The 23571-nt window shown below is 39.8% G+C and overlaps 1 protein-coding gene across 4 annotated transcripts in view; it reads left to right on the top strand.

Moving 5' to 3' along the window:
• The window catches only part of Pla2g4a (phospholipase A2 group IVA), a 272464-nt gene that overhangs the window by 239112 nt on the left and 9781 nt on the right, over nt 1-23571 (top strand). For all 4 annotated transcript variants that reach the window (XM_052737131.1, XM_052737130.1, XM_052737132.1 and 1 more), the window contains 5 exons: nt 2007-2078; nt 5456-5698; nt 11646-11830; nt 20091-20286; nt 21569-21726. In XM_052737131.1, the coding sequence (XP_052593091.1) occupies nt 2007-2078; nt 5456-5698; nt 11646-11830; nt 20091-20286; nt 21569-21726 (854 nt within the window). The remainder of the gene's footprint in view (nt 1-2006; nt 2079-5455; nt 5699-11645; nt 11831-20090; nt 20287-21568; nt 21727-23571) is intronic.

The following is a 23571-nucleotide window of genomic DNA, read 5'->3' as shown; positions in this document are numbered from 1 at the left end:
GAAGCCCACGCTGGGTGGCCTGTTTCCTGTGTTCCTTCTCCACTGAATAATCCTGATAACTCAGGTTAATTATTTTTTTTTTCTCCCAAGGCAGGAAGAGAATAGGGCTGAAGTTACACATCAGAAGGTGGGCGAGACAGTGGCTCCAGGCCAAGGAAAAGGGAGACGACGCTTACAGCACATGGTGCTGAGAAGTCTCCCTGGAGACGTCCCCTCCCTCGAGGCCAGCAGTCTGGCTGCTGGCTGTTCTGTGTCAGACTGAGGGCAAGGGATATTGTGTACTTGAGCTCCGCGGGTCAGCAGGAGGCATGTCACCGCAGATTATGTAAGGGTTTCCAGAAATGAAACTGAAGAGGTGACTGAGGGGTCTCAGGACTTCTGGGGGCTACTTCTTCTTTTGACTGACTGAGGTTTCCCTCTTAAGGGGCACCCAGGGAGGGTTTGTTATCCGTTCTTTCAGTCTCTTACCTTAACAAAGACTTTAAGGTAGACTGGACCATAGTTAGATAACCTTAAATGAAATCATTTGTTTTCTCAAAGAGGTTTATATGTGTGTGATTTTGCTCCTAAAAAGAGCTGTTGTAAAGATAGAAAATAAGAGTTCAGATTCAACCATTCATGCCCTGAAAACGTCCTTATAAAGAAGACAATGGGATTTTCTTAAATTAACATACCAAGTGCAGTCAAAGTAGAGCAAAACAAAAACAACAGTGACAGATAAAAGGAAATGCTTAAGGATAGAAAAGAACATACATGCCGCAACAAAGCCACCAGAAGTATGACATCTGGAACAGATCTTTTCTTACTCTGCCCGTCGTCCACTGTACGACAGAATTACTGCTGTCACAGTTATAATATGAAAAGAACAGTCACATTAGATTTTGAGTACTTTATTTTATTGAATTTTGTATTTATAACTAATGCCAGTAAAAACAAAGTTTTAAGCTCCCAGGAATTTACTAACTTTTCTGTTACATAACCTTTTATGCACCTGTCCTTTATGTGAGTGTAACAAACATCTGGAGAGAAGTAAGGGGAAGCCACATGCCACACCTCTGCTTTTCTGGACTTACAGCTTACCAAATGGTTCTGTGAATGAAATTTCTAAATTCGGAACTAGTGCCTTGAAATTGAAAAAATAAAAGCCATCTTTTTTCTATTTGCTACCAAAGAGGAAGAAAAAAGTCACACTAGGGATAGTTCGTATGAATCGGCCAGAAGTCTGAGTTTTCTGCAAATGGTGATCACAAAAACAATGGCCAGGGTCCACAAATGAGACGCATTTCCCCTGGGGAAAGGGTGGCTAATGGTGACACTAGATTTTGCTGCTGTCTTTGTGCCCCTCAGTTCTCACGCTGGTCTTAGTATGTTTTGAAGGGAACACATAATTCTTGACGTACTGAACATCAACAGATGTTTTTCAGTGTTAGCAGGAACCAGAGGTTAGTTAAAGTGAGTGCACTTTCTTCATGTTCTGGAGACGATCGTAGATCACTTGTAGATTTGGGTGTTGTCCTTTATCCACCTTCAGAAACACTAGTTAAAGTTGTAATCAAGCAGTTATTACTATTCAAATTAAGATGAACTCATAAAAACTCTTCCTTAAGACTAGAAATGGACAAATTTACACTAATAATTTTTGTTTGCTGGGATATTTGGCGACCCAGTGGTAAGTTTTTAAGAACTGGTGAATCCCATGAGTCTCCATTTACAACACTGATGTAAAGTTCCATGTAGACACCGTAGTCACCCTTGTGTAGTTTTGCTCAGATTATTTCTTTATAGTTAAAAAAAGAAAGGCAACCTAGTCTCACCTCATAGCCCTGGTTGGCTTAGAACTCACTTTGTCAACCAGGCTGGCCTTGAACTCATAGAAATCTGCCTGCCTCTGCCTCCTGAGTGCTGGAATTAAAGGCCTGCGCCATCACTCCCTCATCTCCGTAGTTAATTTAGTTGTGCATTTGTGATCCCTGAGATGCCTCAATGGTTTTGTCTTCTTCCCCCAGAAAATATTACGGCAAAGCACATTGTGAGTAATGACAGTTCTGACAGTGACGACGAGGCCCAAGCACCCAAAGGTAAGAGAGTGAAAGCGTCCCTTTGGATTGTGAGCAGAGAGGGGAGAGTGTTGCCCAAGCCCTCTCTGCGTGCACATGATGTTCTGAGTCCTGAAGTGTCAGTATGGAGGCTGTCCCGTGGGAGACAGGACTATTGCATAGAACCTAAGAGCCGAGGCAGTAGAATCACATCTTTTCCTTTCTTTTAAAGCCTCAAACATATTTGCAGGATAACAAATGAACCTGTCTGAGATGGTGGCAATACTGAATTCTGTTCTAGCCAGGTTAGTGAGCTAGACATCTTAGTGTGGAAAGTGGGATTGGGGAGTACATTCAATTTGCTTTAAAATGAATGAAAATGTTGTTATTTAAATTGTCATTGAGTCATCTGAAAGGTTTGACTGTCAACACATTCTTTAGTTTCTGTCATGGTTAGTAACTCAATTCCAAGGAAAAATGCAGTGGTAAAGTGTGTTGAAATTATCAAGACTTTTGCTCACTTGACCTGCCAGTATCAAGGATTCCTTTTGCTTTGGGACAATGCAGCCAGATGTCAGTTTGGTGTGGGTCAGAATAGTTAGCAGCACATTTGGAATGAGGATGAAGGTGAGGATCAGAGATACTTGTTGCAATGTGGTATTTGTTAGTGTAGAAAAATGTAGAGATTGTGTATGTTGACAGCAATTTTCCAACAAAATGGTTCATAAAAATGTACTTAATAGTTCAAAAATAAACACACAAGAACAAAACATGAAAAACAACAGCTAAGCATTTAGAACTAGAAGAGTCTTTTGCCATTTGAATGTGACTGTCTAGACTTGAGAAAGCAGAAAGCTGCTTTGTCCAAAGCCATGAATTCTCCCAGGCGTGGTATGCATGTGGGGACGGCTTGGTTTCTACCCTTTCCAATTTTCACTAAAAAGAGAGATTCTTTTTTCATAGCCGGCGTGCTGTTATTTCTTCACAGGATGAGTTTATGCAAGACAGAGAGCAGTTGCCTCACCACAGGATGTAGTTGCACATGGCCATGGCATGGGCAGGAGTGCGCTGTGGCTTGTGAATACTAAAAGCACCCTTCTTCCCCGGGGCATCTGAGCTTTGAGGAGAGCTGAGCCCAGCTAGGTTTCAGCACTGGTTTGCTCATTGCCCGGCATCCCTGCTTATTAATAAGCTGGAGTCCTGGAAAAGCCCCCACCCTGCAAGAAATAAGTCTAAATTCTAAAGTCTTCATTTAAAAGTTTAAATTTTACATTTCATTAGTTGTTCAGACTTGCATTTTGATCTTTTTTTCTTATAAAGGACAACATTTAATTGCAGTGGCTCACTGACAGCTTAGAGGTGCGGTCCATTGGGTTTGTTTTGAATGGAGGAAACAAGCGAGCGTGAAGGGCACACACGCTGTATGGTTAGCACTTTGAGAATTAGTTAGTGAGGACTATGAAGGAGACGTAGCTGTTTGTTACTTAGTGAGGAAAATGCCCTAGAAGGCCAGAAAATGTAGTCACTGCTCAGCACTCGCTGGTTTTTGAGGCTGAGAAGTTCAAGAACTTTGAATTTGCTGTTTTCGTTTTAGTTTCATTTTAACTTAGAGGTTGGCCTCGTGAATATATTTTTATTAGTTCTCACTGTGCCTTTTAAATAAATACTTTGAGAGCCGTTTTAGGTTCCCTGAAAGATGGAACAGATAAGTCATTTTGCTAAAATCTCCTGCCCCATCTTTCCCAGGCAAGGTCCCCCACTATGACTTGTCCCATCTGAGCAGTACGTCTGTTACAACTGATGACTTCTAGTGACATGTCACAGTCTCTGTTTCCATGAGAGTTCACTCTGGGGTTGTGCCCTCTATGGAGGATGGTTGTGAGAAGTCTTTAGCACAATGGTGTCACATGGGGTAGTTTTACAGCTCTCAAAATCTTCTTTCCTCTACCTAACCATCCCTCTGTCAACTGAGGAAAACTACTTTGCTGTCTCCATAGTTTCATCTTTTCTGGAATGGTGCATCATTGGAAGCATGATGTCTGCACCCTTTCATTCATCTCTTTCACTCTATAATAAGTACTTAAGTTACCTCTTTGTTTATGGCTTTCTGTATTACATATATTTATTGGAAATTATAGAAGCTGAATGTAGACACTCATCTCTCCAAATACACACAGGGGACTAGAGAAATGGCTCATTAGTTAAAAGCACTTGACTCTTGTGGCAACTACCAACCATCTATAACTCCAGTTCCAAGGGATCTGACGCCCTCTTTTGGTCTTATCAAGCAATACGTATGCACTGTGCACAGACATTTGTGCAGGCAAAACACTATAAGAATTAAAACAAAAATAAAACCAAACACCTCAACACACAGAGTTTTATGTAAGCCTGTATACTTATTCACAGAGTTTCTGGAAGTCAGAACAGAAGGGGTTTGAGCAGGGGTTCTTTCATTTTGAAGTGAGTGGGTAATGCTGATAGTTAAGCTGTAGCTAGCCACAGTGAGGCTTTCTGTTTGTAGCTAGATTGTAAAGCCAGGCACTTCTCTGAGAACTTCACATGGAGATCCAAATCACATTAATCCTCGAACAATTTTACGAGGTTTCCTAATGAGGAAATGAAGGAGGGGAAGGGCCTCATAGCTAGCACCAAGTGGAGAGAGGATGGAAACACAGATAGTGAGCAGTTCCCACGAGTTAACATGGGCACAGGTTTCAGAGGGGAAAGTCATCTGTGATTGCTTCTTTGGACCACCGGTGACTTTAGAAACACTTTATATTGTTTGTTTAAATTACAGGGCTTTAAATCCCCAGACTTTATAAACAAGGATGAAGTAACGGGTGGTACGATCAGTGCATGAGCGTGTTTATTTATCAGCAGTCATTTGGTGGGTCTTTCTGCTGTCCCTGCTAACTTTGGTAATCCTTGGATGTTTATGAAGCAGGATATGGACACTTAGGAAAAATTAGGAAACATAGATGGTAGTATTAAGTAATACAGGCTCTCTCGCTCTGTCTGTCTGTCTGTCTGTCTGTCTCTCTCTCTCTCTCTCTCTCTCTCTCTCTGTGTGTGTGTGTGTGTGTGTGTGTGTGTGTGTGTGTGTGTGTGGTGTGTTGGATGGAGAAGAGTTAGGGAGAGGGAGAAAGAAAATTAAGTGTATATGAAAAATCTAAATAGACCAAGAGGCATCAGTGAAGAATATAGAATGACACTGTATGTAGATAAAAGGTAACTATGAACACTTGAAAAGTGACTGGGCACTTGTTTTATGCAAATAAACATATTGGATCAAAGCCCTAGAACCTTAGTTTTAATTTGGTGATTAACCAAATTAAGTTAACAACAACAACAACAAAACACCCTACATATTGGCACATGTGTACAAATTCGGCACGTGCTGTGTTCCTTCACCTCAGGCACAGAGAATGAAGAGGCCGAAAGAGAGTACCAAAATGACAACCAAGCAAGCTGGGTCCATCGGATGCTGATGGCCTTGGTGAGTGACTCAGCTTTGTTCAATACCCGAGAAGGCCGCGCAGGGAAGGTGCACAACTTCATGTTGGGCTTGAATCTCAACACGTCCTATCCACTGTCTCCTTTAAGAGACCTCACCCCCCAGGATTCCTTCGATGACGACGAACTCGATGCAGCCGTAGCAGGTACGCGCCAAAGCGGGAGCCTGGGGGAGCTAATTTAGCACATCTTGATTCTGTGTTGGGGAGAAGCATTTTAATGCCCCTTAACCTTTATTTAGACTCAATTTTAAGAACATTGACTTGCGAGGGACATTCATTTTGTTTTGTTTTGTTTTTGTTTTATTTTTTAAGAAAAATGCATTGGCTAGGAAATGGCCTAGTCATGTTACTACAGAAAATGTTCTCTGAACTACCACAAACCTTCTTTGTTTTATTGGTCAGGGTTCACTTACAGACAACCGGAAACCTCTACCGTGATAATTACAATGAGTGTAAAGTAGGGAAGAGGTTGCTTACAGAATGGTTCCAAGGATTAGAGAAGCAGGCCCAGGGCTTCCAGGAGTGACTCCAAAAACACCAGAACCATTCCCCAAACGCCCCCACAACCGTGTCTGGCAGTGGAAAGAGAAGAAACACAGCTATGTCTCATTTCCTCTTTCCTTTCCCGTGGGCGGGCCTCTTTGGAAAAGGCCTGGTCTCCACGGATGGAGCTTTGAGGATGTGGTGTAGGTGCACTAGGCCTAGCGCCCTCTTGTGGTGGAGAGGAGCATGCAGCACAGGGGTTGGAATGGACCAGTCTTCAAGGACCATGGGGACAGGGAAACTGTCACTCCAGTTTTCAGAAAGATTAGGAAACCTGGTGAAGTTGCCCGGGAAGAATCTAGTCACTTTTAGAATTGTCATTAACCAAATGCCCAAGAATAGTAACCTTTACTCTTCAGTGCCCTGCATCATAGATGATGTGTTACATTTGCTTATGTAATGAATAATATGTAACATATCCTTTTCTGTGGTGAGTTTAAATCTTTTCTCTATCACACCATCATTTCTCCTTAGTTGTCCAAACGTCATTTCTCAATCGTTCTGTCTTAGGTCATTGCCAAGATGCTGTAAAACTTCAGATATCTGAAACAACACAACCTCCCAAAACTTTCCCATTTCCCTGTGTTCATCATTCCTACAAAATATTTTTGAAGTTACAATAGGTTTTGATTTTGTTATTGTTTTCTAATTGGTGTTTGACTTTAAGAGGAACAAACACTGCATTTTGTATTGTGTGTATGACCTTAAGCTCTAGGACAGGAGTTACTTTTAATTATGTATTTATAATTCCAGTTATTAGATATACTATTATTCATTTATTTATTTATATAGATATATAATTATTCTATTTATATTAGCTGTAATAAATGTCTACTTGTGGTAAAGTAAATTCACCTGAACTAAGAAGGTGTTAAAACATTCAGTTGGTGGCATTATTTTTCTCGTGTTGTGGCACATGATTGCACTTCTTGATCTCCCTATGGTGAGTGTGTGGAACCTTGTGCTTTATGATGACTGCTGATTAGGTTTGGGCATATTATACTCATAGTGTTTAGATCTATTTAAAGAACCTTCAGTGATTTAACTTTCTCGACAAGGATTATCAAAGAAAAGAATTGTATTATCTTTGTCCCAAACTGCTCAGCAAATCTGAGTTGAACCACAGGTCTCTGAGTCCGGCCTCTAAGTCTTCCCCTCTACAAACCATTCCTGTGGTTTTGTTAGTCATTGTTTTGCTGATGTAAGAATGGAAGTTTTCTTGGTGCATACTTTGTTTCATTTCTTTTTCATTATCATTTTGCCAACACGATTCCTCTGGTTCTAACCAGCTTACCAGGTCACTCCACACTTTAAGAACTTCCTGGCAGTTCTGTAGTATTTAATACGAATTCATTTGGCAGTGTTAGGACTGCAAGACAAAACAAATTTAAATAAATTTTAATTTATTATTAAATTAAAATTTAATATTTTAATTTAATAATAAATTTTAATATTAAACAATACATTTGCGTGTATATAAATAACACAAAACATTTACTGCATATAGAGACTACATAATCATTTGTTTGCTTTTGTGAAATGCAGATTAAAGTTGGTCATCCTGTATTTTTATTAGCCAGATTTGGTGACAGTTGGAATTACACCTTTTTATTGCTCACCCTGCCTGAACAGTTGATTAGAATCTTCACCTGGTTTCTCTCCTTCATTCCTTTCTGCATTCATACAGAGTTTAGAAGCACTCGTGATTGCTTGGTCCTCAAGATTCACTAGGCAACATGTTAAATATAATCAGTGCCTTCATGAATATTAAAAACACCTTAATGGCCTTTTCCCCAAGAGCTGCTTCATGGAAGAATTGCTGTATTTTGGCTATAATAACACTAATAGGAAAGAGAAAATCAGCCATCCTGCTCCTTCGGGTGTTGTAGGTCAATGAAAGTATTGCTGTATCGTGGCCAGGCTGGGATTTTCCCCTAGCCTTGAGGTTTGAATCGCTGTGTATATTACCTTGCTGCATTTGTTTCCTCTGAAAAAAAACATTTACTAGCCATTAAAAGAATAAAAAGAGCATAAGGAACTATATGTCAATCATCCTAAAATATACATCGTATGCACTAAATATTTGTCTTTGAAATTCGATTTTAGAGATTTTAATTTTTTATTATTTATTTGTGTGTAGGTATGTGTGTCTGTATGTGTGCCCAACGAGGTGAGAGAGGTGTCAGCTCCCTGAAGCTGGAGCTCCAGTTGTGAATTTCCTGATGTGGGTGCTGGAAACAAAACTTGGGTCCTTTGCAAGAACAATATGTTCGTTAAAGTTGTTTCATGTTAATGACTTTTGGGGAAAGGTTTATTCTTAAATCTCAGTAAACATTACATTAAAATTATTTTTTACATATTTCATGTTTACTCGAATGAAATAGTTAGGGAAAAGTTCCAATCATTTCAATAACAAATTCATGCACATTTATTGTTTAGATATGACTGTTGCTAAACATAATTGCATATTAGACTGAATTAACTAAGTTTATTAGTGCTTTTCTGGATGGGAGCTTTACAAAGTTAAATTCTATCTCCTAGTTGTTTACAAGTTCTAAAAAATCTTGTGTTTAATGTGGAAGTCAAAAGGTTTATTGCAAACCATAATCATTTTTTTCAAAAGATTTTATTAAAATTCCTATTTATGGGCAGATGAGATGGCTCAGTGCCTAAAGGCACTTGCTGTCTTGTCTGACAACCTAAATTAAATCCCCAAGGCCCACATGATAGAGAGAACCAACTCCCTCAAGGTTGTCCTTAACCTTCATATGTGGGCCATGGCATATGCATGACCTCTTCTCCCCCACATGGAGAAGTAAGTAACTATAATAAACTATAATAAATATAAAAAACAAACCCCCAAAGAACCTTATGCATTGTACAACTGAAATGCCACAATTAAGATAATGATTATGACTATATCCCTTTTAATTGTACACGTCCTCCACGCAAAAGAAGAAAAGGTAAAGGCTTTTGTCCAGTCTACATGTTAATGTTGGGAGAAGCTTATACTTTATTCTATGGCAATTCTGCTCATACACATTAAAATTGGAGTGTCTTAAATAGTCGGAAATGAGAAAAAGTGAAGTATTTTGTACCTGTGACCTCAGCTTTCAGATATTTTAAACAAGGTAAATTATAAAATAATAAAAAACCCCATTAATAGGTTACTGTAAAATTGTTAAATGTCCGTAGAAACAAATTTTGGAGGAGCTATTCTCTAGTCAGGTGACTTCTTTCCTGTTTACTTTGTGTTTGTAGTGTTTACTGTGACACACTATCTGGAATGCGAAGTTGACATGAGTTAATTCAGGCCAGAGTTCAGAACACAGATATCCAAATATTTGTCTGGTGTAATTTGAATCTGTGTGCTGGATTCCTCTGATACAACTGAACTCTTTAAGTCAGTGGTTCTCAACCTATGGGTCACAACCCCTTTGGGGTTTGAATGACCCTTCCACAGGGGTCACCTATCAGCTTTCCTACACATCAGATATTTACATTATTATTTATAACAGTAGCAAAATTATAGTTATACAGTAGCAACAAAAATAATTTTATGGTTGGAGGTCACGACCACATGAAAACTGTTTTAAAGGGTTGCAGCATTAGGAAAGTTTAAGGAGCCGTTACAGGCTTATAACACAGTGTAGTTTGTATGCTTTCTGGAGAACCAGATTAACTCACTCACAGGCTTGAGGAGTTGGTGTGCTTTCAATCATGGGAGGATGTTTGCCCATTGTAGCGTGAGACAAACTTTCTACATTTTAGTAGATGTCACATGATAATTTGGTCCTAAAATATGCCTTCAAACTCTGACACCTCTCCCTCATAACATGCTGAGATAGCCTACTGAGTGTTCGTGTTACTCTGAGGGCTCAAAGACATATTTTCAAAACAGATTGACATCTGAAACTCAGCCAGGCCTTTTATTACTTGGGTATCTTGAACAATTAGATGGTATAATCCATATTTTGCTATAAAATAGAAATGAATGGTAGCTATTGGAAAGCTGCATGATGGGATTAAGTGGCCATTCACACAAACTGCTGTTACTCTCAGGCAGGGTAAGAATAGGAACGTGTTGTCTACTTGGTAGTTACTATAGATGTTCAATCCTGACTTTCTTAAATCTGTTTGATCATGGAAGTCTTAATTTGTGTATGGGACAGATACTGATATTTCACAAACTTATACGGATGGCTACACAATAAAAACTCAGTTTGTCTGGAGCCAGGATAGTGGTGTTCAGCCTCATGTCAGTTTGGAACTCATCCACATCTGAGCATCCCCTCAAAGGCCATCTTGGGCTTAAGAAAGGAAAGGCGGAGACAGCTAGTTTCCTGATCTGTTTTGACGAATCTCTTAGCTAAAATTAAAAGAGAAAACCCTGGGTTTGCAAAGCCAAAGGAAACACCTTATGAATTCTTGTGCTTTATTGTATTAGAAGAAATTGCCACATTTAAACAAATGCTATCATTAAAAAATTTTAATGTCAGTGTGTTTAATCATGATCAAATGTTATTGGTGTGTTTTCATAGAGCTAGAAGGTATTCATGGGTCATTTCTATGCATTGTAGTGGCTGCTTTCTTGAGCTGTTCATTTCAAATGCTGTCGGTGTTTTTGATTGTATGCCTTAGTTTTGACTTCCATATTGTCAGTTCTTCAGGGTAGGTGTTCTGAAACTATTAAATAGACAATTTGAGAAATGAAGGGGTGGTTTTCAAGTTCTACACTCCTTTGGTTAGGTGGTTCTGTGTTGTTATTCTTGTTCTGGATTAAGGATGTCTTCTCAGAATTCTCTCCCCTAATCCTGGGAACATATCGATGCTCACTCTTCACCATGTTGTCCTCTGTTCCTCCTGCCACAGCGATCCTCGCTGCACTGGCTTGTCAGTGCATTTACTTACTTGGCGGTAGACTCATAGTATCTATTATAGTTTACTTGGCTTGTTCAGGGCCCAGAATTGTGCCTGAATGGGGCCACCCAACTCATGCTTATGGGGTGTGAGGTTTGGTCTTTTATCTTGGACGCTCATCCCTTAGTATAGTGGGCACTCAGCCCAGAGAGAGGCAGATGAATCTGTTCAGACTCTGGCTCTTCCCAGTTGTTTCATTTTCTAGATGACTTGCAGTTTGTTTCACCCGCCATTTCTAAATGTCCTCTCCTTTGCTTCTCTTCTGCAAACATTAGACAAGATGATGTCTGAAGAAACGTTTTCAGATCAGTAAAGACCCCATGTTGGGAGGCAGTGGTACTAAAGACATTGTGGCTAGTGTCAATACTAGGGCCTGAACTAGTTCTTTTTCCCTTGGCATCTTGCTTGATAATTGTTTTTGTTCTGGTACCACAGATAAAGAACTAAGACTTAAAGTTATTAATTTAGCTACACTTGCCAGAGTTAAATCCACACCTGATTCTAACAAAACTGGGGGGCCCAATCCACATGGAATTCTGTCTCTCAAATTTGTAATAAACATTTATGTTTCTAAACTAAGGGCAGATGATTATTTCATTTATTCTTGTCTTGCCTTTGCTTTTTAAAGATCCAGATGAATTTGAACGAATATATGAACCACTAGATGTCAAAAGTAAAAAGATTCATGTTGTAGACAGTGGGCTGACTTTTAACCTGCCGTATCCCTTGATTCTACGACCTCAGAGAGGTGTGGATCTCATCATCTCCTTTGACTTCTCTGCAAGGCCAAGTGACACAAGCCCTCCTTTCAAGGTAAGGGGACTTTGGTAAGGAGAATAGGAGCATGCCCAAGGAAGGGTGCAGCCCACAGTGAGATGGGTCTCCCTATATCCATTAAGAATCAAGACAATGTCCCTATGCCAACCTGATATGGACAATCACTCAATTGACTCCCTTCTTGGGTGATTCTAGGCTGTGTCAAATTGAGAGTTCAAGCTGATTGTGGCAAGCACTGAGAGCTTCTAGAACAAGAAGTGGATATAATAATGTCTTAAATATCTTTAAAACCTCACATGTTCAAAATGTGTTAATATTTTATTTCTTTTGAGGCTGTTAGTAGTGTTCAGACAAGAAACCAAGAGTTGGTGTGATAAAACCAAATTATGTACATTGTGAAAGATCAATATGAAAGTGTGTTGGTGTATCCCGGAGCCAGTGAACAGGAAAAAAGTGCACAGAAATAGCAGTGAGCACATTGGAAAGATGGGGTGCTCTGATTGTAACAGACAGATGTTAAGTCTGTTAAGAGGGCTCTGGGGAAAATTTTTGAGTTTGGAAGGTAGGAAATGGAGATTGGTGGAGGATTTCCAGCAGACTAATGAAATCATGAAATTGGAATCTTAGGATGATTAACCTGAGTGGGTGGGTGGAAGGCAAAAGGTTAAAACTATGACTTACTGTAACCCCAGCATAGGATAATAATAAAATCTGGTACTGTGCAAGCCACGGGTAGAACCTGGTGACCCATGAGGAGAAAGGAGGAGGTAGGTTCCAGTGATGACTCCAAGGAGGCGGTGCTGATGGTGGAAGATACTGTGTTATTCATTTAGCCAATGGGAGTGCAAAATGTCAAAGCCATAATTTCATATGAGTCAGAACTTTACTACTGAATGAGGGGATACTACCAAGGAGTTTTAGGATACCACTTAGTAACACAAATAAAAGGCATTATATTTTGCAAGAGTCTTAAAATGTTTCATTGTTTATTATTAAGAAGAATATATACTTAGAGGATACATGAACAATTAGAATGTATACCAACCACTTCTGGATAAACGCTGCTGGTATTTTGATTTTTTTTTCCTTTTTTGGTCTGTCTTTGAGAGAGAGAGAGATAGAGATAGAGATAGACAGAGAGAGAGAGAGAGAGAGAGAGAGAGAGAGAGAGAGAGACAGACAGTCAGACAGACAGACAGACAGAAAGAGAAAGAGAGTCTTACATGTGTGTGGTGCACTCAGATGAATGTGCAATGCATGGACCCCTTACGTGAAGGCAAGAGAAGGATGTGAGATATCCCTCTCCACCTTATTCCTTTGAGACAGAGCTTCCAACTGAACCAGAAGCTCATACTCTTTGCTAGGCTGAATGGTCATCTAGCTCTCAGGTGTTGCTTGTCTCCATTCCCCAATGCTGGCGACACAAGCATTTGTAGCCATGCCCAGATTTTTACATAGGTGCTGGAGAATGAAACCAGGTCTTTGTGCTTGCAAACCAGGGAGCCATCTCCCCAGCCCCCAATTTCTGTTTTTAAAAATGTATGTATGTGTGTGTGTGTGTGTGTGTGTGTGTGTGTGTGTGTGTGTGTGTGTATGTGTGTAAGTATGTGGGCTTATGTGTGGAAGTCAGAGGGCAGCTTGTGGGAATTGGTTTTCTCCTTCCTTCATGTGGGTCTCTAGGCTCTAACTCATTAGATCTTTATTCACTGTGCCAACTCACTGGTCCCCTTTTTTTGCTTTTGAAATTAAAATATAGACACCATTTTTCATTAAAGAGTAGAGTATAAATGTGGGTAAGAAATTATACCGTTGACTGGGCATGAGCCTCAGTTGGTAGAGTGCCTGCCTGCCATGAATAAAGCTCTAAATTCAATCCCTGGCACCTCATAAAATCCAGGGTGGTAGTACCCATGCAATCCCAGCATTTGGAAAGTAGAGGCAGGAGAGTAGAAGTTTAGGTCATACTCAGCTACCTTGAGTTCTAAACCAGCATGGGTTACATGAACTCTATTTCAAAAAGAAAAGGAAAGAAAAAGAAAAGAAAAGAAATAGCCATTTACTTTATTTATTGTTTATTGATACATGTAGCATAAGTATAGTTAAGTCTCACATTTTTGGGGGAAGCTATATAGTGGTGAATATCCTGGCTTTTGATAAAGGCAACTACAGTTGTGTTATCTATGTTGGAACTGGACTTCTAAGTTAACATTATCAGTATAAGGGTTATTATTTTCATTAGAACAGCTAGGATACACTGTAAAAACAAAGCAAACAAATAAAACAATAAGCTCCCCAAACTGGTATAAAGAGTCTCATGATTCCAAACATTATTCTTATTAATTTCTCTAAGAAAAGCAGCCCTGTGTTTCATTTGATCAAGTTCCGTTTTTATTACTCATTTAATAATGTAGGTACAGACAGTATCTCTGTTTGATTTACCATTGAGGCTTAGCTGCCAGTAATCCTCATGGCATTTGGGCAGACTATGCATAAATAAACAGACTCTGAGTTTAGGGGGAAGGGTGCTGTGGGTCTGATTGAGGGAAAGTCAACTGGAGCACAGCATAACTCATGGCTCACTACTGGTGCATTTCCCTACATTGTATTAAAAGACTATTTTAAGTCACTTTGTCATGACTTGTATGTTATAGCACAGTCCATACATTGCACATGGGCCTGGCTAACTTTTACTGCTCCTTAGAATGCTTTGTGACCAGGGGCCAGCAGGAGCAATGGGTCTACCCTGTACACCAAAAGGAAAAAGAAGGTGGCCATAGGGTGCATGTGAGGGTGACATCGATGTAACAAAGGTCCAAGTGGGCTGTACATCTCAAGTGTCTTCAATACATTTGTCTCCCTATAGGTGGTTCTGGGGGAACCACAGACAAACTAATCAGTGTTTTTCCACATTAGCCTTATTATCAGTTGTTATTTGGTCTTGCTCTTGGTTTAGAACTCTCATGCCCACATGATTCACTTCTTACATTGGGTCACGTCATGACCAAATCAGTTGAAGTGCTGGTACTGACTGGACGCCATTCTGCTATGCCTAGTGAGGGAAACTACCCACCCAAGCCAGTCCAAGTAACAGATCTGTAGACAACAGTGCACTATGGCTCATGAGGCGACCTGCAGAGACACATTAGCCTGGGTGAGCTTTGTGAATGCCAGTCCACCCTGCCCAAGGAAGACCGCACAGCATAGACTCCAGTATCTGCATGTTTACTTCTCACGCTGCTTTCTCAAGAGTTGCTATTAAAAAGTGACATCCTATATAAAATTACAGAAAAGTGGTTTGTCTCAGTTCTGGGGTCAGCAGTTGAGCAGGGTTTGAGCAGGACTGTGTTTGATATTAGGATTTGTCATAGAACTCTGTGGCCTTTTGCAGATTCCAGTGCATCTGGTAATTCCTTCGCAAGCAGTTAGGTCACCTTGGTCTATACCTCAGTGGTTTTGTTGTTGTTGGTTGTTTGTTTGAGACAGGGTTTCTCTGTGTAGCCCTGGCTGTTCTGGAACTCACTCTAAAGACCAGGATGGCCTCAGACTCACAGAGATCTGCCTGCCTCTGCCTCCTGAGTGCTGGGACTAAAGGCATGTGCCACCACGTCCAGGCAATCTACCTCAGTTTTTATTTGGCCTTTTCATTTATGTCTCTCTTTGTCTCTTGTTAGCAAAACTGTGTACTTACCCCTTACCCCATAATCAAGGCTGATCCCAGCTCAAGATCCTTAGTTATATTGTGAAGAGCCTTCTTCTGAGCCACTGGGGTGATTCGGCAGTAAAAGCTTTTGTTGCACAAACTTGACAACCTGGGTGCTAGCCGTAGATCCCAGAATGAAAGGAAAAAAAGTGACTTCAGAAAGTTGTCGTCTGACCTACACACGCACACACACACACACACACACACACACACACACACACACACCCCAAAACAAACAACAAAATAGCAAACAAACAAGCCACTACCAATAATAATAACAATAGTGATCAGTTTTTAAAGAACCCCTTTCTTTAATAAGTTCACATTCACAGTAGGTGGGTAGCTAATGTGGGTTTCTTCCGTGAGGGCCACCATCCAACCTACCGTACCCATTTCAGTCACTGAGAATCAGATGCCTAGTTATGAGCACCCATATCTAATATTGATCTCTTCGGGGATGCTTTTGCAAGTATGTACACAGCTTTTAATGGAGAGCTAACTGCTCCAAGTGTTACACAAACCCTGTCTCCAGACTTACTGCTCTATGAGGCTCTTGAAGACAACCACAGCAAACTCTCTAGAAGAGACAGGAATCATAACTACAAATAGTGAATTCTAAGGGGTCATTCTGTCATTCCCATCTTAGATTAGTGGCTTTGATATTTTTTTTTTTTTTTTTTGGTTTTTCGAGACAGGGTTTCTCTGTGTAGCTTTGCGCCTTTCCTGGAACTCACTTGGTAGTCCAGGCTGGCCTCGAACTCACAGAGATCCGCCTGGCTCTGCCTCCCGAGTGCTGGGATTAAAGGCGTGCGCCACCACCGCCCGGCGGCTTTGATATTTTTAATCATTATATTGTTTTAAATATTACATTATTTGCTTACTAATAGGCCATCTATCTCCCCAGTCTTAAAAATAAGTTTTAAATAATGAAAAATTTTAGGGTAGTAAGAATAAATGCTAGGTTTGCATAGAGATGAAAAAAAATCTCATTTTCTATAGTGAAAAACCAACGTATTGTTTATGTTTATGTATTTACATAGGGAAATATATTGTGAGTCTAAATTAATTAATTAGCATGTGTAAACCCTTCTCACTGTGGCACTGTGGTCTGGATATATTTCTGTTAAATTGTTTTAGTACTTTTTTTTTTTTAGTTAGGGTTTAGTACTTGAAAATGAGCATAGGCATTTTTGAAAGTATCACTTTGAATGAGAGTCCCTAATTCTTTACTGTATAGAGAGCTGTGTTTGTAGTTAGTACTATGTAAGCTTACAGTATATTAGTGCTCGAAACCCTGAAACATCTTGGGGCATCAGGCAGCAGCTGATAGATGTTACAGCATGGCATGCTGCTGGTGTATCGCTGTCATGTTGGAATTAGGCCTTCTTTGCTCACTAAAACATTGTTTGGATTTTAATTCCTTCCTTTTTGGGGCTCTCCACACGCACGTCTGTGTCGTTGTCTCTCCGTCTTTCTGGAGGGAGAGGAGACAGCCGGAAGCAGACGTTTTTTCCATCCTGTAATCACGGCCTTTGCGGTCAGCACCGTTTAATCTTTTCCACCTCAGGATGAGAGCAGAAAAGAGAAAGTTTCCATCCCTTCCTGCTTCCAGGATAACTTTGTCCAGCTAAAAATAGCCAGACCTCTACCTCCATGAGCTCCCTTTCCCTCTTTCTCCACACAGCCACACATGGTTTGGTCATCTCCTGACTCATGTTTGTCAACACTAGAAAGCTGCTTTGCTTTGTCCTCACGCAAGCAAGCAAGCAACCGCCTTACTGTATGAGCTCTGGTCTGACTGTGGCGTTGAGTAAAGACCAATGAGTAATCGTGGATAGTGCTCGACGTGAAATATCAAGAGGAGGTCAGCTGAACGGGGTGGGTGGGGAGGAAAGAGGAATGAGAAGAGTGTCCTCCAACTTCAAACGAGATGTGTTACATCTGTTCGATTTTTAGCAAAGCATAATCATATTCTGCAAAATGTTCTGTGGAACAGCTGCTTTTGTATCTGTTGAATCCCTTTTCTCTCAGGTTTTGTATCTTTTTGATCTTTGGGAGAACTGATCAACTTGAAGTTCATGACTTTATTTTTTTTCTTTAGTTTGCTAGAATATTTAGGATTTTATTGCTTTTTTTGAGATTATAATGTAATTAAATCATTTCCCCTTCCCTGTCTTCCCTCCAAGCCCTCCCATATGCCCCTCCTTGCTCTCTTCTGAGGCTGAGGGAAAAGACCACAAGACCTCAACACTACATAAAGAACTACAGACAATTAAGGAATGCTGGGAGCAGGAGAAACAGTCTTCCCCGGGGAAGAGCACGGCAATTGATTACCCAACACCAGTCGTCATCCCTGAAAACCTGCATATAAGTAGAGTTATACACACTGAGCAGGGTGTACTTAGGAATATATATATATATATATATATATATATATATATATATATATATATATGCACTTATGCATGTAAAGTTCATGACTTTTCTGAAATACCAAGAGCAGTGAAATTTGTATGTCCTCTGTATTTAGGGTCCTAGGTTAAAGCACTTGCTTACTATCCACCTAAGATTTTCATACCTCAATATCTAACCTTCACAACAGCCCAGTGAGGAGGAGAATAGTAATTACTTTTATTTTGCAGAGGTGTAAAGTATATTATGAGAAATAGGAAGCAGATGAGATATAGGTGAGATGTATTCAGGGGCTGGTTAATTCAGGGATGGCATACACTTTAGTCCTCATGCTATCTTATCTCTCAAAGTCCCCACAGTGACTTTAGTGGTGTCGCATGGTGTATTTTAGGTCCCCCTCACATGACTGGTGCCTGGTGGCTGTAGTGTCTAGGCAGTTGGTCTTGGAAAGTAGCCTATGTCGATTTAAGCTGAGCCTGTTAACAACCTAGGTATATGGCCGTCCTTAGTCTTCCCTGCCCTCCCAAACTGTTAAACTACTATTAGTTGGTTTTTCTCATTGACTTAAAGGCATAAAAGCTTCAAATGCAGATCCTGTCTTATGAGTAGCACACAGTGAAAGGCTCAATAGTATTGATGGTGTGAATTAGAAATATGCCAAAGATGCAGTCTAGGTTTCTGAAAATGTGTGACTTTTCCCTAGCATCGATGACAGTGTTCAATATGAAAGGTCACTTGATGACTGTCCCTCACCTGTCAGAGTGTAGATGCTGTGGTGTTGATAGCCACTTAGCTACACTCACTGAAGGTCAGCCAGTAATGATTACCATCGACTAAACCACTATGACAAAAGGAGTTTTAAAAAAAGGGTAATTTCAGTGGCTTGCCCAAAACTTTGTCTCTTTAGGAATCTCTCTAAAATGGTTCCTGCCTTTCTTCCTTTCTCTTCCTTTTGTTTTCTTCACTTTTTCTTCTCTGGATCCTTATTTATTGATTGGATATCTGTATAGCACTTACTGTGTGATAGATGTTGGTCTAAGTACTGTAAAATGGTAATTCATTTCCTTCAGATTGCACTCTGTGTTTTACAGTTAAGAATATTAAGCTCAGAAACAGTCCCAAGGCTACAGAAATGACATTTGGATGCAGGCATTGGGCCCAGTCTGTGATTTTACACCACGATGCTATATAACCACTTATTTATTCTGGCCGCTGACACTGCATAGAAAAAGAAATGATGTCTATCTTTTCCTGACAACCTTCCACATTTATTTCCCCAGGTTAAATTTAGCATGGATGTTGTGTGCGTGCGTGCATGCGTGCGTGCATGCGTGCATGCATGCATGCATGCGTGTATGTGTGTGTGTGTGGGGGTGTTATGTATGTATATGTGATATGTATGTGTGTGTATACATATATACACACACACATATATATGTTCATGTTGGGTGTATTCATGTGAAAATGTGATGTACATGCACATGTACCTGTGTGTGAAGGTCAGAAGTGGATATTAGATGCCTTCCTCAATTGCTCTCCACCTTATTGTTTGGGATGGGAATTTCTCAGTGAACTCAGAACTCATTGATTTGATGCATTGAGGCCTGAAGTTCTATTTTCTTTTCATAATTAGGAGCCAAAAAAGCCAATTTACATACATAAATTTAGTTTTAAAAATATGCATAATTTTATTACAGATTTTTAAAAGAAAACAAAATGAAACATCCTTAAAAAAACCAATTTACTAGTAATACAGAATCCTATGAAGTGTGCTATGCTATCATACATACATCTAGGAGTATTCAACACCAGAAGCTGTAAAATCTAACTGCATGTAGTAGCTACTAAAAGCCCTACAACTTGCATTTTTTTAAAAGTAGTTTCTCTACAAAGAATCTTACCAGCAATACAAGAATCTGTACCATGTTGATACTGAAGTTAATGGTGATTTTTTCTTAAATTTCACATTCTTAGCAAAAGAATTTAATTGATATGTTTTTTTTGCACCTTGATGGAGATAACAGGTATAAAATCCAGGAACAGGTTGTCTTAGATAGAGTTTCCATTGATATGTCTTAGCAACTGCTGGAAGATAATAACACCTAACGAATATAGAATAATGGGCAGACTGACTGAGCAAATAAGAACTGAACATTTCTAAATGCATCGTTCTCCTCCCTGCAGGAACTTCTACTTGCAGAGAAGTGGGCTAAAATGAACAAGCTCCCCTTTCCAAAGATTGACCCTTATGTGTTTGATCGGGAAGGGTTGAAGGAGTGCTATGTGTTTAAACCCAAGAATCCTGATGTGGAGAATGATTGCCCTACCATTATCCACTTCGTTCTGGCCAACATCAACTTCAGAAAGTACAAAGCCCCCGGTATGTTTCCATGAAATGGAAGTCTGGCTGGCGACGTGACTGGTATTAAGCTGTTTTACACTGATGCTGTCCCATGAACTAGGACTACATGGAGTGCTTCTCTTACTGTGACAAATAGTCAGTTGTGACCTGAGAGCCCAAGTACTTCCTTCTTCTTTACCCCAAGATTTCGAGTTCCTCATGATAGAGAAAGTGAAATATGAAGGTCAAGCTCAGGCAACATTGTTAGGGCATTGAACCGGAGCCTTGGGTTTGATGGATGTCCTGTTCATAAAGGATGTTAAATAGTGTGACTTCCACCACTGTGAAACAGCTCTTGTTTTTAAAATAAAATCATGCAGAAGTCTCTGGGAATATTAATTGACTACACAACTTAATGTAATCCTACAATGCGACATGGCCGACCATTTGGGGCTTCCACATTATAATTTAAAGCAAAGGAGAATCTAGATCAAGGAATGGTTATCTGTTTTACCATATCTGGAAGAGTGGGTGGACTTTTGTGCATCCTAAAAGATACCCATTAACCAAAGAAGGATGCTTAGGGGCATTAAATGCTAAATATTTTTCAGACCTGAAGATGCAGTTTTCTATTTTGTGAATGGAAAGAGACAAAAAAGATGAATGAGGTGATACAGGGAAGAAGTCTTCTTCCTAGGTTTCTCAGAATGATAAAACAAATTAATAAGGGTGGAGCTGTGAGGCATGCCTCATACGGGAGACTGAAGGCTGGCTGACATTTTTCGTTTTCAAATGAAAACCTTAGTTTCAAATTGAAACCCTGGTTTCAAACTGAAAGCAACCTAGTCAATTTTCTATTACTGTTAGTTCTCAGGGGGAAACCAAGGGCTTGGTAAGTACAGGGATTTCTGGGGCTTGAAGAGGAGTCAATGTTTTGGTTTGGATTTCCCCAGAGGAAGATTCTCAGGACAAGATTCAAGTGCAAATGGTTTATTTGTAAGGGAGTGAGGAAGTGATACTGGGCAAGGAGACAGACGACAAAGCATATGCTGGTACACTAGCTACCCCATGAGGACCACGACCTATCTGGGAAAGTGGAAGGCAGAACACCCAGACTACAGAGTCATCCTTCCACCCATAGGCTAGCAGGAGAGGGAGCTGGGTATCTTCCCAACTTGAGTGTGGCTGATTGGGGCAGAGTTATTTTTTTGAAATCATAGCCTTTCTGGTGACTTTCAGTGCTGTCTTCATGGTTGCATGTATGTTTTATATATATATTTAATTTTTGAATGCAAGATTCATGCTCTTTTTTGGCATATAGGTGTTCCAAGGGAAACCAAAGAGGAGAAAGAAATAGCTGACTTTGACATTTTTGATGACCCTGAGTCGCCATTTTCAACCTTCAACTTTCAGTATCCAAATCAAGCCTTCAAAAGGCTACATGATCTCATGTACTTCAACACGCTGAACAACATTGACGTGAGTATATCTCCCACCAGTGTTAACATGAGAAGTCACTTAGCAAACACATGAATTCAGTAAGAAGACTAATGAGGCTTGGGAATGGCCAGATCCGCAATGCGGTGCCTTGTTTCTTATGAATTATTTCACTAACCTCTAACAGAACACTCAAAATTCACAAATAATGGCATCACTGGTGGCAGCCAATCAGAGCCCACACTTTGAATTATTGTTTGGTGGAGTGAGGGTTCATTCTCAGCTTTCCTGATCTATTCATTTTATGATAAAATAATTTATGAAGTGACGGAAGGGCAATGTACTGGCGGGAGAGTGAGTGTGAGTGCATTACTGTAGAACTCTCACTGGTGACTGAACGAAAGCATGCTTCCAAATGTTGGGTTTTTGTAGCTCTTGATGATATTGCCAGATACTAGAGCCTCCTACATATTTAGCCTTTCCTGTGTGCTCTGGGAAAGAGACGTTAGAAGCAAGTCTTTCCCTTCAGTATCAAACATTCTTATTGCTAGCATACCTGCTGCTGTAAGTCTGTGTCTTTGAGAATGGCTAGTGCTAAATGCACCATGTCAGAGTACTGTTGTGTGTGTGATTGAAATCATCAGCTTGTGGGCCCAGATCATAGCATCTAACCAGTTACTATGAATTGTGGAAGCTGAGCTCATTGGCCTGCTTGGACTTTGCACATTAAGAAAGAAAATAAGAAAAGAGAACTAGTTAGAGCCTTGCATCACGTCGGACTCCCTGGTCTTTTCAGAGCTTAGGAATGGCCAAAGTGAACACACAGATCTGCTGGTTCTGCAGAACTTAACTAGATTTTGTGCTAAGGGACGACCGACACATCTGTGTCCTTGCTCGTTTAGTGTTCCTTGAGACAGTTTAAGACAGGCCAAATGCAATCATGACATGATGACCATAACACATTTCAATTGATACATTTTTGTAATCGTGTGAAAATTTTCCTAATATACTTCAGTTCCTATAATTCTAAAATTCCTTCTTTTTTTGCCTGTATTTTCCAGTATGTGATGACTAATACATAATATACTTACCAAAAGTTGCAACACATTATTTCCTTAACATATGCTGAATAAAACTTACATGGGGAATGAATATTTAAAAACCTCATGTTACCTTATTTCTATAGTGATGGTTAAAATTCAAAGAAAAGGAGAAATGAGTATTTTGACACAAGGAACACATAGAAATTGTCAAAATAAAGTTGTAGTTTATTTTATTTAGATTTCATGTTTATGTATGTTTATGGGAGGTGGGTATGTGAGTGCAGATGTCCCCAGAGGCCAGAGGTGTCAGATCTCCATAGAGCTAGAGCCACAGGCAATTGTGGGGTGCCTTTTACAGATGACAGGAACTAAACTCAGGTCTTTAGGAAAAGCAGTGTGTGTGTTCTTATTCTCTCAGCCGTCTCTCTAGCCTCCAAATAGAGTTGTATTTTATGAAGTTTAATCCTACTAAAAGAAAAGAGAGCTAAGGAGATTTCAATTTCCTGTTTTGAAATGAATAGACAATAGATTTGAAACTAATAGATTTGGAAGTAAAAATCTGTTAAATTTGATAAAGCATACTCTAATGAAAAGAACTAGAATTGTAGGAATTATAAATATCCTCTATCCAACTTAGGAACAAATATACCCACATATGTATTTTAAACAACTGCATTTCTCTTGCTATTTTCTGTTCCTGTTTATATTAGACCTGCTAAAATATTTGCTGTAAGTAATTGTATAGTTCTATTTACATATTTTACAAGAATTCTTCAAAGTAGTTTATTTGACTCAGACATGAAAAAGTTAAAGCCTGAACAAAAATAGACTGAACTCCAAAACA

Source organism: Peromyscus californicus, unplaced genomic scaffold, assembly GCF_007827085.1.
Source record: "Peromyscus californicus insignis strain IS unplaced genomic scaffold, ASM782708v3 Scaffold_14__1_contigs__length_90479793_seg_2, whole genome shotgun sequence".
Lineage (NCBI taxonomy): Eukaryota > Metazoa > Chordata > Mammalia > Rodentia > Cricetidae > Peromyscus > Peromyscus californicus.
The sequence above is the reverse complement of the archived record's forward strand: the minus strand, read 5'-3'. Positions and strand labels throughout refer to the sequence as shown.